Source organism: Salvelinus sp. IW2-2015, linkage group LG36 (genome assembly GCF_002910315.2).
Source record: "Salvelinus sp. IW2-2015 linkage group LG36, ASM291031v2, whole genome shotgun sequence".
NCBI lineage: Eukaryota > Metazoa > Chordata > Actinopteri > Salmoniformes > Salmonidae > Salvelinus > Salvelinus sp. IW2-2015.
The window spans coordinates 26,964,086-26,983,716 of record NC_036875.1 but is presented as its reverse complement, the minus strand read 5'-3'; the positions used below and the strand labels follow the sequence as shown (position 1 = coordinate 26,983,716).

Here is a 19,631-nt window from a genome sequence, read left to right as displayed (position 1 = left end):
TCACCCTACCAAACCAAAGTTCTCGTGAGCGGAAAATAGTTTACAGATGCCCAAAAGCAAAATATCCTTTCTGTTCTCTTCTCCCATTTTCTTCCAGAATACACCACTTCCCCTCAGAGTGACCCTGAGAAAGAGGTCACTAGGAGGCATGCAGACTCAGAAGAACTGTGATTTTTTGAACAGAACAGACTAAACAGAAAGCAGAAATAGACAAAATAACAGCAGTTGATCGATTGAAAGAAGATGAGTGAAGCTATTGAAACCACAGATAAGGTCAGGGGAAGCTCATAGTTACCGTGGTGGTGTAAGCAGCCTCGGGTCGTCCTCCAGGACTCTGACAGGCCGAAGTCAGACACCTTACACACCAGGTTGCTGTTCACCAGGATATTACGAGCGGCCAGATCTCTGTGGACGTAAACCATGTCAGACAGGTACCTCACGCCCGACGCGATGCCACGAGCATGCCCACCAACTGGATCACTGTGAAGTGACGTCGTGCTTCTAATGGAGAGGGACACAAAGAGAGTGAGATTTTTCATTTGTTATGTCTTTCTGTTCGTTTATAATTGAAAATCAATAAACAAATGGTATTTGCTTCTCACCCTCAGGGAAAGAGTCCAGAGATCCATTCTCCATGTACTCCACCACAATCATCACAGGTCTGCCTGAAATCACAGCACACAGCACCACCAGGTCAGTCAACGTGTTAAGATGTGACTGGAATAAGAGCCTGCCCACACCCAGCTCTCCAGTGCTGAGCAGGAGAACCTTCCTCTACAGTAATGCTACTAACCAAGCAGCAGTTCATCTTCATTGCATACTGTCTGTGTATCATCATTGTGTCAATATTTGCTGCAGAGTAACCAAGAGGAACCAAATTAACACTAGCTCAGGTTTCCTGTGTTTCATTAATCCCTGTTTGCTGAAGGACTCAGAGTGGAGTTACTCTCTGTATGGTGGTTAATAGAAAGATTAGACCGGGGGTTAGAATAGATACTTTATTCTAATTTCTGTGTTTAATGGACATTTGTCCCAACCCTCCAGACACTCAAACATTGAGAGGCTCAGCAGGGTCAGCCATGGTACAGCACCATTGGAGCAGATTGCGGTTTAACCTTGCTCAAGGGTTGGTACTTTCTCTAGCATCTAGGCCACCTGCTGCCCACATTTGCATCTGCACGCTGTTTCCCAGTCAGAGTCTATGAGCCTGGGGAGGGATTAGCACTAGCCGTTAGCATCAACATGCTGTTTCCTGTTAGAGTCCATGGGCCTGGGGAGGGATTAGCATTAGCATTTAGCATCAACATGCTGTTTCCTGTCAGAGTCCATGGGCCTGGGGAGGGATTAGCGTTAGCCTTTAGCATTAGCATGCTGTTTCACGGTGAGGGTCTATTGGCCTGGGGAGAGTGGACCATAATCCACCACTGGATTAATTAACATCCTGTTTGATTAACAGCCTGTTCTAATTATTGGCCACTGTTATTACTCTTTAGTCACACCAGGGAGGAGAGGTAGACAGGCGGGAGGTCAAGGGAGTAGGAGATGAGGAGCCACGGTAAGGGCAGAGAGAGAAGAGAGAGGAGGGGCCCGGGAGGGAGAGGGAGTCAGGACAGCAGAGAGGAGGAGGCCGGGGTGAGGACAAAGGGGTATTTATCGGCTGTCTCCCCCTGCCTCTCATGGGGCACCCATCTCCTCTCTGTGATCCCCCAGTGGGTGAGTGTGCTGCTGAGTGCACTAATTACAGGATTACACACAACAGAGAGACAGAGACAGCTCTGGACAGCTTAATATATTATAATAATATGCATTAAAGACAGGTCTTTCATTAGAAATCATACAGCCAAATCATAGAGTGATCCATAAAACTACACATTTAATCAAACAACGTTTTTCACTGTTTCAGAGCCCATTGATTTGTGTTATGTTTCTTGTCTGTTGTGTTGTCCATCCATTGACACAGAGTGAGTGCCATGGCTCCATGGTAATGAATGAAAGGGAACACTATAGGAACCCCCACTGTTCAAACTCATCAGACATTTCACAGCTCCTGATTCACACAGACTACAGCTGATTGGTTCTGTCGATCCCTCGTTTAGCTTCGCTAAAGTGACATTCTGTTTACTCCTCACAGTATCCTGTTAATTGGGGTAATTGGCCCAACAGTCTGGCAGTAAGGACAGGCCCGCTGTGAGGCTGTAATATCACAATATACAATCTGAGATGCGAAAAGAAACAGGACGGGAGGTTCAAAAGTGTGACCCCGCCACGGCTGAATTAGAAGCAGGCCTCAGTCAGGGGTCGTTGTCATGATTACTTGGTTTCCTGTAAAATGTACTATTTCAATTGTATCACACTTTTTGGAGGACTGCGTTTCAGTTAACTAATGGCTATTTAATGAATTCTTCAAGACATGGATCAGTTTCAGTGAAGTGAAATAACGTTGGCGCTGACATCCCTGGCCTGCTGCTCGGCTATAGTGAGAGAGGTAGGGGGCAGGTCAGGACCCTCCGTATCTGGCTCAGCTATAGGCCAGTGATTTCTTCAGCTAGCCAGGCCGGACCTGAATGGGGGCTCTGTGAGGCAGTCACTAAGTCAGCCAGCCAGGCAGAGAGAGAGAGAGAGTGAAGCAGTGGTGAATGGGGGCTGAAGATATAGAGCAGCTGGCTGGGCTGGCAGCAGAGAGCAGTGATCAGAGGTTGTCTGTCCATGGTGCTGACCAGATTATACTTCTCTCTCTATCAGCTCTGAGCTTCAGAGAGGACTAGGCCTGAGTTCTCCATGTAAACCTCTCTCTATCTCTACCTCTCTCTCTTCCTCTCTCTCTTCCTCTCTCAATTCAATTCAAGGGGCTTTATTGGCATGGGAAACACATGTTAACATTGCCAAAGCAAGTGAAGTAGATAATATACAAAAGTTAAATAAACAATAAAAATGAACAGTAAACATTACACTCTCAGAAGTTCCAAAAGAATAAAGACTAATAGCTTTTGGTAGGTTTCCAAACTACATTCCTTCCGTCTATAGCATTTCTTAATATTGTGCAGTTCCTTCGGCTTTGATGCCTCATGATTGAGTATTGTTCTGTTCAAGTAGACTGTGATTTTGCTGTGATCTGATAGGGGTGTCAGTGGACTGACTGTGAAAGCTCTGAGAGACTCTGGGTTGAGGTCAGTGATAAAATAGTCTACAGTACTACTGCCAAGCTATAGGTGTAACTACCATAGGAGCCCCCTCGAATCCTACTATTGACTATGTACATACCCAGCGTGTGACAGAGCTGCAGGAGTTGTGACCTGTTTTTGCTGGTTATGTTGTCATAGTTGTGCCTAGGATGGCATATGGGGGAGGGAATGCTGTCACCTCCAGGTAGGTGTTTGTCCCCCTGTGTGCTGAGGGTGTCAGGTTCTTGTCCTGTTCTGGAATTTAGTTCGCCACAGACTAGTACATGTCCCTGGTTCTGGAAATGATTGATTTCCCCCTCCAGGATGGAGAATCTTTCTTCATTAAAGTATGGGGATTCTAGTGGGGGGATATAGGTAGCACACAGGAGGACATTTTTCTCTGTTGAGATCATTTRCTTTTGAATTTCTAGACAAATGTCAAATGTTCCTGTTTTGATTAATTTAATGGAGTGAGTTAGGTCTGCTCTATACCAAATTAGCATTCCCCTTGAGTCCCTTCCCTGTTTCACACCTGGTAGTTTGGTGGATGGGACTACCAGCTCTCTGTAACCTAGAGGGCAACCAGTGGGTCCGTCTCCTCTATACCAGGCTTCTTGTAGGATGACAATGTCTGTATTTCCGATTTCTTTGATGAAGTCCAGGTTCCTGCTCTTTAGGCCAAAGGCAGATGACCTCAGGCCTTGGATATTCCAGGATGGGATAGTGAAGGCTTTGTGTTCCATAAAGTATCCAATGTTGTTGGTCGTGTGGTTTGGCCTCAGCCCAGTAAGTGTGAGCAGATCCTGCTGAGCTTCTGGTACATGCCATTGGCTTGGGATAGTGTAAGAGTGGGGGTTGGGCCTGTTCTGGGCGGGGTGTCTATTGATCTGATCTGTCACTTCCTGTGTGAAGTGTTGGGGCTGTGTTTGAGAGCAATGTCCTTTAGATTCCGGCCGAACACGGTGGACACTGCTGCCTTGTATAGGTGGACCTGGTCATAGAGGTTGTTCAAGTCCAGGGTGGAGTGGTGGGCCAGGAAAACATTTGGTTTTGAGGCACAGTCACASAAAATACTTGCGTTTACCCGCTGTATGGTAGCAGGGAGGAAGTCTTTTCATGGTAGCAGGGTGGAGATAACCACTTGTGCGTTGGGGAAAGTAGAAGTAGCTTTTTCAATCACTCCCTTCAGTGCTGTGGCCACCCTTTCCTGCTGTGCTCTCAGGTCGTTTGTGCCTGTGTGTATTATTATGTGGCTAGGTGAACCTAGTTGGTCCTCAGACAGAAGGTCTAGGGGGCGCTAGGTGTTTGGACACCAGAGTTTAGACACTGTGTTTGGGATAAAGTTTTTTTTCTTGTATATATTTCCCATTTGAGTCCATAAGGAGTACATTCTGTGTCTTGTGTATGTCCTCAGTCGATGTGGGGGGGTTGTCAGGAGGGCTTTCAGGGTGGCTGACAGGGGGGGGGGGGGGCTCAGGGGGGGTGAGAGCCCCTGGGCTTGGGGTTCTTCATTTGTCTGTTCTGCTGTGATGTCGACGCTATGGTCAGGGTCTGGTGTGGACTGTTCTGCTGTGCTGTCGAGACTTTTGTCTGGCACTGAGGTGGGCTGTTCTGCTGGCTTCTCTGTGGGGTGGCCACATCTCTAGTGGGTTGTTCTCTGTCACACGCCATCCTCCTCATCCTCTCCTCCAGCAGTCTGATCCTCTCCTCTAGTGCTCTGTTATTCTCCTGCTCTTGCTTTTTATTTTGTTGAAGTTGTCTCACCACAGTCCAGAGTGCAGATATGTCTCTCTGTACCTCCAGCTCTCCGGGTCTGGTTAAGGGGGTGTTGTTGTGCTGGACTGTTGTCTGGGTCTGTGCTGACTGGAGTGTAATCACCTGCTGTTCCAGCTCCACCTGCCTTACCTCCAGCTGGGTAAATGTATCCTTCATTTCAATGAGGGGGTAGTACTCTGTGCTGGGAGGTTGACTTTCCACTGGGGGTTGCTCGTCTATGGGGTTGTATAATGAAGAGGTCTGGTTTGACACGCTRGGGGTGAGGGTATCTTTCTCAAGGGAGAGATGGTCTGGTTAATATAGCGCTGTGCCATGCCAGGAGATGGTCTGGTTAATATAGCACTGTGCCATGCCAGGGGATGGTCTGGTTAATATAGCACTGTGCCATGCCAGGAGATGGTCTGGTTAATATAGCACTGTGCCATGCCAGGAGATGGTCTGGTTAATATAGCACTGTACCATGCCAGGGGATGGTTTGTGTGGAAGATGAGGTTGCTGATGTTCCCATTTTTATAATAGTCAACAAAAAGTGTCTCTTGATTTTCTATAAGGAGCTTCATTTTGTGATCTTTTCTTGCCTTATCATTCTTTACATACACAGGGTACTGTATGTTAATTACCTCTGAACAGCGAGAGGCAGCTTCTAAGGCCTCTCCATTTGGTTGGAGTAGACTGTGCGACTCTCCTGCCATTGTTGGGCTAAAGGGCTTCGACACCTCTCACTTGACACGTCTGTTCTAATTGAAGTTGTATCAAGCTTGGCAGCCTTAATTTAGCATTCAGTCCTTATAAAGTAATGTAATGTATTTTTCTTCTTGGCTTTTGGAAATAAAATATAGCTTCAGACTAAACATTACTCACTCAGTTCCAGGTTGGATGGTGTTTTCAGGTTTCTGCTGTTTTCTAGAGCATTTGCTGTATAGCGTTGGAATAATAATCTTTGGTAGTTGTAAGCCTACTAGGTGATTCTGTAATTCCGTCCAAAATCAGGTTGTAGGTTTTGAGTTTTGATTTGGAGTGAAAGTTATGTTGTAGAGGGTAGCATCCTGTATATGTTCCTGACAAAAAAAAGTTTATCTAACTCTAAATCTATATTTTTTTAAGAACATTCTGAAAAATGCAGGAGCTCATCTGATCATGACCTCTCTCTCTCTCTACATCTCCTGTCTAGCTGCTCTTTTTCTCTCCTCTCTACTACCTCTGTCTTCCTCTCTCTACCACTCTTCGTATCTCCTATCTACCTCTCTCTCTTCCTTTCTCCATCTCTCTGTATCTGCAGAAGCCAATCCAGAGGAACTACTGAGAGTATAAAGTAGTGGTGAGTGTGGAGCGTTACCTGGTGTTTCTGTTCAGGTAAGATAGTCACACCCTGATACATCTCCTTTAATTAGACTCTGGAGTGGAGGAGGGGAAACAACATATGGAGACAGAGTGAAGGAGAGAGAGAGAGAGAGGGATAGAACGATGGAGAAAGTGACAGTGTGGCATACACAGGTGTCTCTACAGAACAGTGGACTAGACTAGCGTGGAATGGCTGCTACACATTCTGCTGTAGCGTGTGCTTGTGTGTGTGTGGCATATGCAGCTATGTGGAATGGCTGGTTGTAATGACTCATTCCCGGTGTTAGAGGCAGCTGTCCCACATAAACACACACTTTCTGCAGTCTGTCTGTCCATGTAAACTCCTAAAAACACAAGCAACTACAATTCCCATGATCCTCCTTACTTTTGGTGACCACGCCCTCCAGCCTAATGATGTTAGGGTCGTCGAACTGTCCCATGATGCTGGCCTCTCGGAGGAAGTCCCGCCTCTGGCGCTCCACGTAGCCACCTTTCAGCGTCTTTATCGCCACCGCGAGTTGCCCCTCTTCCCCAGCGTCCGCAAACGGACCGCTACACACCTCCCCGAACTCACCTGGAATACGACACGACACACACACACACACACACACACCACACACACACACACACACACACACACACACACACACACACACACACACACACACACACACCACACACACACACACACACACACCACACACACACACACACACACACACACACACGCAGTAACCATATCAAACCACTGGAGGGCAGTGTTGCAGTACAGAGACAACTCCACAACATGTTTAACTCTGAATTATTCAACTCTCTAAAATGTCTCTTTGCTCCTTCTGATCTATCAGCCTATAATCAATCCATAGTCTCTCCTCTGTTCTCTAAAGCTCTAATAGCTTTCATATCCCCCACTGTGAGTGTGTGTGTGTGTTAGATTGTTATACTGAGCAGAGAGAATGTAGTCTTAAATCAAGTGCTGGGAGGGGAAGCACAGGCCCCCCACTGTATAGAAGAGATATAATTAACTTCCTTTCTTTAAAATGAAAACCGATTGCTTCATATGGCATATTATGGCATATTACACCCAGATGCCAGATCTTCTCACATCCACTAGGGTATATATATATAGAGCATACTGTGCAAATCTAAAGGAGCTTCTGTACTGAATATATATATATTGTTGCCATAATTTACCTTGTTCTTTCCATGCCAATGAAGCTTGACGAATTGAATGGATAATTGAGGATAGAGTGCCCACCTGCTCCGATGACTCTTTCTATGCGGATCCGGGTTGGGTCAATCTCTTTGGCAAACTCATGGACAGCCTGAGTAGGATCCTCATAGGTGTCCGGATCTACATAGGTCTTTACCCCTGGGTACGGGAGGGCTGAGAGAAYAAGAGAGGAGAGACAATCATGAATTCTAGGTCAAGTGAGGAGAGACTGGGTTCTGCCTTTGGTAACTTTGCTACCTGCTGTTTTATGCCTTGTCTTTGTTAACAACCTCTAGTCTCCATATCCAAACAGAACAATCAATGGTCATGCAAAACAGAGCTCCAGCATTAACTTGAAGACACAATCAACATCAAGCATCCACTTCTGGATGAAACACAACTCTGAAGGTTAGAGCGATAAGTCAAGGTATCAGTGGAGAGAGAAGAGGAATAAACAGGAAAGAACAGAGAGAAAGAGGAGGAGAGAGGAGAGAAGGAGGATGAGAAGAGTGTGTGTCCTCTCTGTTCTCCACTGATGAGGATAGCTCTGAAACACAGAGACAGTCTGTATGGAGTCAAGCCTATCTGTTGATAAAGAGAGAGACAGGACAGACACACAGGGCAGTAAGAGGCCCTGTCAGCTGGACACTCTCTCTCAGAACTCATCTTGCTGTCTGTCTGTTCCTCTACCACTGCCCCCCCCCCTTCCTATCTCCTATCTCCTTCTGAGTCATTTCCCTCTGTTCCTTTCTCCCACTCTCGCTCATCTCAGAGATAAAACACAGTGTATGTGGGGAAAAAGAGAGACAGAGAGGCAGAGTAAGAAAAACAGAAAGAAACACAGAGAGAAGTAGAGGAGAGGCAGAGCTATAACTAGATTCAGCCAAAAGGTAAGACACACAGATGACTTGAAATGGATTCTGAAGAGGAAGCGAGCAGGAGAGGATGGAGGGGGAGAGAGAGCGAAGGAGGGAGGGAGCGAGGGAGGTGGGGGTGTTTCAGAACGTTTTGTTCTGTGGATTTGTTTAAAGTTGGCAATGTATCACTCCTACTGACATCCCTCCCCCTCCCGCTCCCTCTCTGTCTGTGTTGTAAAACTGAGAGAGGGTGTTACCAATCTCTCAAAGCCTGCTACGGCCAGGGGTTAGGGACACACTTCATCCACATTTACATCTAAACTAATGGAGGCTTGAGAATGGCAGACATGGTTAGAATTGATTGTATGCAAATTGTCCACACAGTGTTTCTTTCCAGGATAGTTCTCTTTAGCATGAAATGGACAGAGACACTCAATAAGGTACAGTGTTTGTGTGGGAAATCTATTTTTAAGCTTTAAGTCTCGCCACAGTTTAGCCATTTATCTTTCAACACAAACACTCACAGGAGGCGGAAATAATAAAATGAAATGCGTCTGTTCACATGAATTGGTGAAATTGGGTGTGAAGTGATGTGAGTCAGAAAGAGAGCGGCAGAGAGAAAGACGAGTAGAGAAGGAGAAGCAGAAATCCTACCATGTCCGTTCTGATAGTTGGTCCTCCTCTTGTCGTCTGAGCTCATCTTGGATTTGATGTACCACTGACACCTGGGAGACACAATGACACATTGTCCTTTACAACAAGGAACACCAGATGCTAGAACTGAAGGAGTTCACCGTGTCCATAGAGAGATGAACTACTAAACCAAACTGACTGTTGTATCTAGTGGTGTTGTTGGAGAACATTTTCTCTGAGAAACTTGGATCAACACATTTCTATTTGCACTTTGTGTGTGTAACATGGAATGTGTTTGGGTGTGTGTGAATTTTAAATGTGTTTGCGCTCGATTGTGTGTGGTGTTGAGAGACTTGGAATGTGTTTGTGTGTTTTATGTGTGTGTGTGTGTGTGACACTTGGAATGTGTTTGTGTGTGTGTGACTTGGAATGTATTTTGTGTGTGTGTGTGACTTGGAATGTGTTTGTTGACTTTGGATGTGTTCAGTGTGTGTTTGATTGATCACTCTCCTCATACACTCTCTCTCACCCACACACTTAGACACTGTCTCTATAAGAGCCCATCCTCTCTCTCACACACACTTAGACACTGGTCTCTATAAGAGCCCATCCTCACTCTCACCACACACTTAGACACTGTCTCTATAAGAGCCCATCCTCACTCTCACCACACACTTAGACACTGTCTCTATAAGAGCCCATCCTCACTCTCACCACACACTTAGACACTGTCTCTATAAGAGCCCATCCTCACTCTCACCACACACTTAGACATCTCTGTCCTCTATAAGAAGCCGCCATCCTCACTCTCACCACACACTAGACACTGTCTCTATAAGAGCCCATCCTCACTCTCACCACACACTTAGACACTGTCTCTATAAGAGCCCATCCTCACTCTCACCACACACTTAGACACTGTCTCTATAAGAGCCCATCCTCACTCTCACCACAACACTTAGACACTGTCTCTATAAGAGCCCATCCTCACCTCACCACACACTTAGACACTGTCTCATAAAGAAACCCATCCTCACTCTCACCACACACTTAGACACTGTCTCTATAAGAGCCCATCCTCACTCTCTCACCACACACTTAGACACTGTCTCTATAGAGCCCATCCTCACTCTCTCACCACACACTTAGACACTGTCTCTATAAGAGCCCATCCTCTCTCTCACCACACACTTAGACACTGTCTCTATAAGAGCCCATCCTCTCTCTCACCACACACTTAGACACTGTCTCTATAAGAGCCCATCCTCACTCTCACCACACACTTAGACACTGTCTCTATAAGAGCCCATCCTCCTCTCACCACACACTTAGACACTGTCTCTATAAGAGCCCATCCTCACTCTCACCACACACTTAGACACTGTCTCTATAAGAGCCCATCCTCACTCTCACCACACACTTAGACACTGTCTCTATAAGAGCCCATCCTCACTCTCACCACACACTTAGACACTGTCTCTATAAGAGCCCATCCTCACTCTCACCACACACTTAGACACTGTCTCTATTAAGAGCCCATCCTCACTCTCACCACACACTTAGACACCTGTCTCTATAAGACCCATCCTCACTCTCACCACACACTTAGACACTGTCTCTATAAAGCCGCATCCTCACTCTCACCACACACTTAGACACTGTCTCTATAAGAGCCCATCCTCACTCTCACCACACACTTAGACACTGTCTCTATAAGAGCCCATCCTCACTCTCACCACACACTTAGACACTGTCTCTTATAAGAGCCCATCCTCACTCTCACCACACACTTAGACACTGTCTCTATAAGAGGCCCATCCTCACTCTCCCACCACACTTAGACACTGTCTCTATAATAGCCCATCCTCACTCTCACCACACACTTAGACACTGTCTCTATAAGAGCCCATCCTCACTCTCACCACACACTTAGACACTGTCTCTATAAGAGCCCATCCTCACTCTCACCACAACTTAGACACTGTTCTCTATAAGAGCCATCCTCACTCTCACCACACACTTAGACACTGTCTCTATAAGAGCCCATCCTCACTCTCACCACCACACTTAGACACTGTCTCTATAAGAAGCCCATCCTCACTCTCACCACACACTTAGACACTGTCTCATAAGAGCCCATCCTCACTCTCACCACACACTAGACACTGTCTCTATAAGAGCCCATCCTCACTCTCACCACACACTTAGACACTGTCTCTATAAGAGCCCATCCTCATTCTCACCACACACTTAGACACTGTCTCTATAAGAGCCCATCCTCACTCTCACCACACACTTAGACACTGCTCTCTATAAGAGCCCATCCTCACTCTCACCACACACTTAGACACTGTCTCATAAGAGCCCTCCTCACTCTCACCACACACTTAGCACTGTCTCTATAAGAGCCCATCCTCACTCTCACCACACACTTAGACACTGTCTCTATAAGAGCCCATCCTCACTCTCACCACACACTTAGACACTTGCTCTATAAGAGCCCATCCTCACTCTTCACACACACTTAGACACTGTCTCTATAAGAGCCCATCCTCACTCTCACCCACACCTTAGACACTGTCTCTATAAGAGCCCATCCTCACTCTCACCACACACTTAGACACTGTCTCTATAAGAGCCCATCCTCACTCTCACCACACACTTAGACACTGCTCTCTATAAGAGCCCATCCTCACTCTCTCACCACACACTTAGACACTGTCTCATAAGAGCCCATCCTCACTCTCACCACACACTTAGACACTGTCTCTATAAGAGCCCATCCTCACTCTCACCACACACTTAGACACTGTCTCTATAAGAGCCATCCTCACTCTCACCACACACTTAGACACTGTCTCTATAAGAGCCCATCCTCACTCTCACCACACACTTAGACACTGTCTCTATAAGAGCCCATCCTCACTCTCACCACACACTTAGACACTGTCTCTATAAGAAGCCCATCCTCACTCTCACCAACACTTAGAACACTGTTCTATAGAGGCCCTCACCTCATCCACAACTTAACACTGTCTTATAAGAGCCCATCCCTCTCTCACCACACACTTAGACAATGTCTCTATAAGAGCCCATTCCTCACTCTCACCACACACTTAGACACTGTCTCTATAAGAGCCCATCCTCACTCTCACCACACACTTAGACACTGTCTCTATAAGAGCCCATCCTCACTCTCACCACACACTTAGACACTGTCTCATAAGAGCCCATCCTCACTCTCACCACACACTTAGACACTGTCTCTATAAGAGCCATCCTCACTCTCACCACACACTTAGACACTGTCTCTATAAGAGCCCATTCCTCACTCTCACCACACACTTAGACACTGTCTCTATAAGAGCCCATCCTCACTCTCACCACACACTTAGACACTGTCTCTATAAGAGCCCATCCTCACTCTCACCACACACTTAGACACTGTCTCTATAAGAGCCCATCCTCACTCTCACCACACACTTAGACACTGTCTCTATAAGAGCCCATCCTCACTCTCACCACACACTTTGACACTGTCTCTATAAGAAGCCCATCCTCACTCTCACCACACACTTAGACACTGTCTCTATAAGAGCCCATCCTCACTTCTCACCACACACTTAGACACTGTCTCTATAAAGCCCATCCTCATTCTCACCACACACTTAGACACTGTCTCTATAAGATGCCCATCCTCACTCTCACCACCACTTAGACACTGTCTCTATAAGAGCCCATCCTCACTCTCACCACACACTTAGACACTGTCTCTATAAGAGCCCATCCTCCCTCTCACCACACACTTAGACACTGTCTCTATAAGAGCCCATCCTCACTCTCACCCACACACTTAGACACTGTCTCTATAAGACCATCTCCTCTCACCACACACTTAACATCGTCTCTATAAGAGCCCATCCCTCTCTCTCACCACCACACTTAGACACTGTCTCTATAAGAGCCCATCCTCACTCTCACCACACACTTAGACACTGTCTCTATAAGACCCATCCTCACTCTCACCACACACTTTAGACAACTGTCCTATTAAGAGCCCATCCTCACTCTCACCACACACTTAGACACTGTCTCTATAAGAGCCCATCCTCCTCTCACCACACACTTAACCACTGTCTCTATAAGAGCCATCCTCACTCTACCACACACTTAGACACTGTCTCTATAAGAGCCCATCCTCACCTCTCACCACACACTTAGACACTTGTCTCTATAAGAGCCCATCCTCACTCTCACCACACACTTAGACACGTCTCTATAAAAGCCCCGATCCTCACTCTCACCACACACTTAACACTGTCTTCTATAAAGGCCTCCTCACTCTCACCACACACTTAGACACTGCTCTATAAGAGCCCATCCTCACTTCTCACCACACACTTAGAACACTGTCTCTGAAAGAGCCCAATCCTCCTCCTCTCTCTCTCCTCTCACACACACACACACACACACACACCACAACACCACACACACAGTCACAACACACACACACACACCACCACACAAACAACCACACACCAGCACAACACACCACACACACCACACCACACACACAACACACACAGGTGGAGGATCACAGTTCACACTCCAGCCAGTCAACTTCATTAGCTTATCATGCTTGGAGGAAACAGGAAGTAATTAACATCTAGTCTACAGATCTACAGGAGAGAGAGAGGAGAGAAGAGAGTACGTTCATCTATATGTGGTATTAGATAATTAAGTAAGACTATTAACAGACCACAGAGGGTGTAGCTGTGGCCTGCCATCCCTAGGCAGGCTGGGAGAGGAGGATTGGGTAGGGAGAGAAAGTGATAGAGACAGAAGAGGTGAGTTTAGTGCTGGCACAGTTCTGATAACTACATAAAAGAGAGAGCAAGAGAAACAGAGAGAAGAGAGGGAGGTTACAGCCCCCTCCATGAGCCATTTCACAGTAATAATCATATCAGCACAAATACACACAGACACACATAAAACAGACACACACCACACAACACACACACACACACACACACCACACACACACACACACACACACACACAACACACACACACACACACACACACCACACACACACACACACACACACCACACACACACACACACACACACCACAGCACACACACACACACAGACAGGACAGACAGACAGACAGACAGACAGACAGACAGACAGACAGACAGACAGACAGACAGGACAGACAGACAACAGACAGACAGACAGACAGACAGACAGACAGGACAGACAGACACAGACAGACAGACAGACACAGACAGACAACAACGAGCATGCATACAGACAAGACACAGACACAAAACCTACAGACAGACGCAGTCACACAGACAGACACACAGAGTATGTGTGGTATATTCAGTCCAACTGGATGGCTTACGTCAGAGGCGAGCTAAGAATAGGAAAGGAGAAGAGAGAGTCAGGGGCTTAGTTAGCCAGTTTTTGAGGAGAAGAGAGGAGGGACAGAGAGGAGACAGAGAGGGGGAACAGTGATACAGTCTTTAGAAATAGACAGGGGCTGGGGTTGAAAAAAGTGAAAAGTTCTCCATTGTCCACAACTTTGACATTAAAAGGTTTAAATGATGCTGATTGGAATTAGACAGAGGGCAAAGCAATCAGAGCACTCATTACTAAGAGAGGAGGGTCAGTGTGGGAGTACACAAGCCTGACTGTTAGTGTGTGGTGTGGGTGTGTGTGTGTGTGTGTGGTGTGTGTGTATGTGTAGTGGTGTGGTGTGCATGTGCGTGTTTGTGAGTGACCATGGTTTCTCCATAGCAGGCAAGCCCAACCAATCCTGATTGCCAGATCAGAAAGGCTATCAAAGTGCTGGATATCTGTGGTTGCCAGTTGAACCTGCTTGTGTGTGGTCTGAGGCCTGGACATTGACAGAGAGAAAATCACAGCAGAGATAAGAGGAGGAGAGGGAGGGGGAGAAAGAGGGGAATGAGAGGAGAGAAGAGGAGGAAAGAAGAGTGGAGACAGATGAAGAGGAAGAGACAAGACTTTTTTTTTTTTTTCACCTTTAATTTAACCAGGTAGGCCAGTTGAGAACAAGTTCTCATTTACAACTGCGACTGCCAAGATAAAGCAAAGCAGTGCGACAAAAACAACAACAAGAGTTATACATGAGCATAAACAAATGTACAGTCAATAACACAATAGAAAAATCTGTATACAGTGTGTGCAAATGAAGTAAGGAGGTAAGGCAATAAATAGGCCATAGTGGCGAAGTAATTACAATTTAGCAATTAACACTGGAGTGATATATGTGCAGATGAGGATGTGCAAGTAGAAATACTGGTGTGCAAAAGAGCAGAAAAACAAAAACAAATATGGGGATGAGGTAGGTAATTGGTTGGATGGGCTATTTACAGATGGGCTGTGTACAGCTGCAGCGATCGGTAAGCTGCTCTGATAGCTGATGCTTAAAGTTAGTGAGGGAGATATAAGTCTCCAACTTCAGTGATTTTTGCAATTTGTTCCAGTCATTGGCAGCAGAGAACTGGAAGGAAAGGCGGCCAAAGCAGGTGTTGGCTTTGGGGATGACCAGGGAAATATACCTGTTGGAGCGCGTGCTATGGGTGACTGTTGCTATGGTGACCAGTGAGCTGAGATAAGGCGGAGCTTTACCTTACAAAAACGTATAAACTCGGCAAAAAAGAAACATCCCTTTTTCAGAACCCTGTCTTTCAAAGATAATTAGTAAAAATCCAAATAACTTCACAGATCTTCATTGTAAAGGGTTTAAACACTGTTTCCCATGCTTGTTCAATGAACCATAAACAATTAATGAACATTGCCCATGCGGACCGGTCGTTAAGACACTAACAGCTTAACTTCTTCGGGCTAGGGGGCATTATTTGGAAGTTTGGATGAATGAGGTGCCCAAAGTAAACTGCCTGTTACTCAGGCCCAGAAGCTAGGATATGCATTTAATAGTATTGGATYGAAAACACTCTAAAGTTTCCAAAACTGTTAAAATAATGTATAACAGAACTGATATGGCAGGCGAAAACCCGATGACAATCCATCCAGAAACTTTTTTCCCCCAGCTCACCTCTGATTACAATGGCTGGGAATGGGAATATAAAAGGAAGTCCTCCCAGATTGCAGTTCCTAGGGCTTCTACTAGATGTCAACAGTCTTTAGAAAGAGTTTCAGGCTTGTTTTTTGAAAAATGAGCTAGAATTTGTAATTTTTCTAAGTGGCTCCCATTTTGGCTGTAGTGTTTGTAGCGCGTTCCGGTGAGGGCGCGTACTCCGTTATTTATCTCCGGTAATGGTCTCCGGTATTCTCCGTCTTAAATTTTATAGTTTATTTACAAAATAGGGTACCTGAGGACTGATTAGGAATGTTGTTTGACTTGTTTAGAATAAGTTTATTGGTAACTTACGGGATTCATTTTGTATGCATTTTGAACGAGGGACACCGGTGGATTACTGAGTCAAGCGCGCCGTTGAAACTTACTTTTTGGGGATATAAAGAAGGACTTTATTGAACAAAAGGACCATTTGTTATGTAGTTMGGACCCTTGTGATTGTAACCAGATGAAGATCTTCAAAGGTAAGTGATTTATTTCATCGCTATTTCTGACTTTCGTGACGCATCTGCTTGGTTGGAAAATGAATGTAATGCTTTTGTGTGCGGGGTGCTGTCCTCAGATAATCGCATGGTGTGCTTTCGCCGTAAAGCCTTTTTGACAACGCGACTGGATTAACAAGAAGTTAAGCTTTTAAATGATGTATGACACTTGTATTTTCATGAATGTTTAATATTACGATTTCTGTAATTTGATTTTGGCYCTTTGCAATTTCACCGGATGTTGGCCAGGTGGGACGGTAGCGTCCCAATGACCCGTAAGACGTTTTAAGACGGTAGGCAATTAAGGTCACAGTTATGAAAACTTAGGACACTAAAGAGGTCTTTCTACTGACTCTGAAAAACACCAAAAGAAAGATGCCCAGGGTCCCTGAAGGTGGAGGATCTGTCATGGGCTGTGGCGGTGTGTCACAGCATTATCAGACTGAGCTTGTTGTCATTGCAGGCAATGTCAACGCTGTGCGTTACAGGGAAGACATCCTCCTCCCTCATGTGGTACCCTTCCTGCAGGCTCATCTTGACATGACCRTCCAGCATGACAATGCCACCAGCCATACTGCTCGTTCTGTGCGTGATTTCCTGCAAGACAGGAATGTCAGTGTTTTGCCATGGCCAGCGAAGAGCCCGGATCTCAATCCCATTGAGCACGTCTAGGACCTGTTGTATCGGAGAGTGAGGGCGAGGGCCATTCCCCCCAGAAATGTCCGGGAACTTGCAAGTGCCTTGGAGGAAGAGTGGGGTAACATCTCACAGCAAGATCTGGCAAATCTGGTGCAGTCCATGAGGAGGAGATGCACTGCGGTACTTAATGCAGCTGGTGGCTACACCAGATACTGACTGTTACTTTTGATTTTGACCCCCCCTTTGTTCAGGGACACAGTATTCCATTTCTGTTAGTCACATGTCTGTGGAACTTGTTCAGTTTATGTCTCAGTTGTTGAGTCTTGTTGTTCATACAAATATTTACACATGTTAAGTTTTCTGAAAATAAACGCAGTTGACAGTGAGAGCACATTTCTTTTTTTGCTGAGTTTAGATGACCTGGAGCCAGTGGGTTTGGCGACGAATATGTAGCAAGGACCAGCCAACGAGAGCATACAGGTCACAGTGGTGGGTAGTATATGGGGCTTTGGTGACAATACGGATGGCACTGTGATATACTGCATCCAATTTGCTGAGTAGAGTGTTGGAGGCCGAAGTCAAGTATTGGTAGGATAGTCAGTTTTACGAGGGTATGTTTTGCAGCTTGAGTGAAGGAGGCTTTGTTGCGAAATAGGAAGACGATTCTAGATTTAATTTTGGATTGGAAATGCTTAATATGAGTCTGGAACGAGAGTTTACAGTCTAGCCAGACACCTAGGTATTTGTAGTTGTCACATATTCTAAGTCAGAACCGTCCAGAGTGGTGATGCTAGTCGGGCGGGCAGGTGCGGGCAGCGATCAGTTGAAGAGCATGCATTTAGTTTTACTTGCATTTAAGAGCAGTTGGAGGCCACGGAAGGAGTGTTGTATGGCATTGATGCTCATTTGGAGGTTTGTTAACACATTGTCCAAAGAAGGGCCAGATGTATACATTATTGTGTCATCTGCGTAGAGGTGGATCAAAGAGTCACCCGCAGCAAGAGCTACATCATTTATATATACAGAGAAAAGAGTCGGCCTGAGAATTGAACCCTGTGTCACCCCCATAGAGACTGCCAGAGGTTCGGTCAACAGGCCCTCCGATTTGACACACTGAACTATATCTGAGAAGTAGTTAGTGAACCAGGCGAGGCAGTCATTTGAGAAACCAAGGCTGTTGAGTCTGCTAATAAGAATACGGTGATTGACATGGTCGAAAGCCTTGGCCAGGTCAATGAAGACGGCTGCACAGTACTGTCTTTTATCGGTGGTTATGATATCGTTTAGGACCTTGAGGGAGGCTGATGTGCACCCGTGACCAGCTCGGAAAACGGATTGCATAGCGGAGAAGGTACGGTGGGATTCGAAATGGTCGGTGATCTGTTTGTTCACTTGGCTTTCGAAGACTTTAGAAAGGCAGGGAAGGATGGATGTAGGTCTGTAACAGTTTGGGTCTAGAGTGTCTCTCCCTTTGAAGAGGGGGATGACCGCGGCCGCTTTCCAATCTTTAGGAATCTCAGACGATATGAAAGAGAGGTTGAACAGACTAGTAATAGGGTCTGCAACAATGGCGGCAGATCATTTCAGGAAGAGAGGGTCCAGATTGTCTAGCCCAGCTGAAGCCAGATTTTGCAACTCTATCAGTGCAGTGGGCAGCTGGGAGGAGGTGCTTTTATTGTCCATGGACTTTACAGTGTCCCAGAACTTTTTGGAAATAGTGCCGCGGTATGCACATTTCTGTTTGAAAAAGCTAGCCTTTGCTTTCCTAACTGACTGTGTATATTGGTTACTGACTTCCCTGAAAGGTGCATATCGCYGGGACTATTCGATGCTAGTGCAGTACGCCACAGGATGTTTCTGTGCTGGTCAAGGGCAGTCAAGTCTGGAGTGAACCAAGGGCTATATCTGTTCTTAGAACTACATTTTTTGAAAGTGGCATGCTTATTTAAGATGGTGAGGGAAGCACTTTAAAGAACAACTAGGCATCCTCTAAAGAACAACTAGGCATCCTCTACTGACGGGATGAGGTCAATATCCTTCCAGGATACCCGGGCCAGGTCGATCAGAAAGGCCTGCTCGCAGAAGTGTTTTAGGGAGCGTTTGACAGTGATGAGTCGTGGTTGTTTAAACGTGGATGTAACGCTCGTCTTCCTCCTCGTCTGAGGAGGAGCAAGGATCGGACCAAAATGCAGCGTGGTTTGAATACATACTTATTGTTTATTAAACGAAGACAGAAAAAACATTTAAATAAACTACAAAACAATAAACGACGTGAACAGACCTGAACTTGAGAACATATAAAAATGAACGCACGAACAGGAAGAAACAAACGAACGAAACGAAACAGTACCGTGTGGCGAACAAACACAGACACAGCAACAATCACCCACAAACAAACA

General features: G+C 45.9%; 1 protein-coding gene and 1 pseudogene across 1 annotated transcript in view; both read right to left on the bottom strand.

Moving 5' to 3' along the window:
* LOC139023810 (ephrin type-A receptor 6-like) overlaps positions 1-87 on the bottom strand; it is a 4,736-nt gene extending 4,649 nt beyond the window's left edge. Inside the window, exon 1 of the mRNA XM_070437760.1 lies at positions 10-87. Coding sequence (XP_070293861.1) covers positions 10-87 — 78 coding nt within the window. The remainder of the gene's footprint in view (positions 1-9) is intronic.
* A 187-nt stretch (positions 88-274) lies between these two features.
* The window catches only part of LOC111959278 (ephrin type-A receptor 6-like), an 83,500-nt pseudogene continuing 64,143 nt past the window's right edge, over positions 275-19,631 (bottom strand).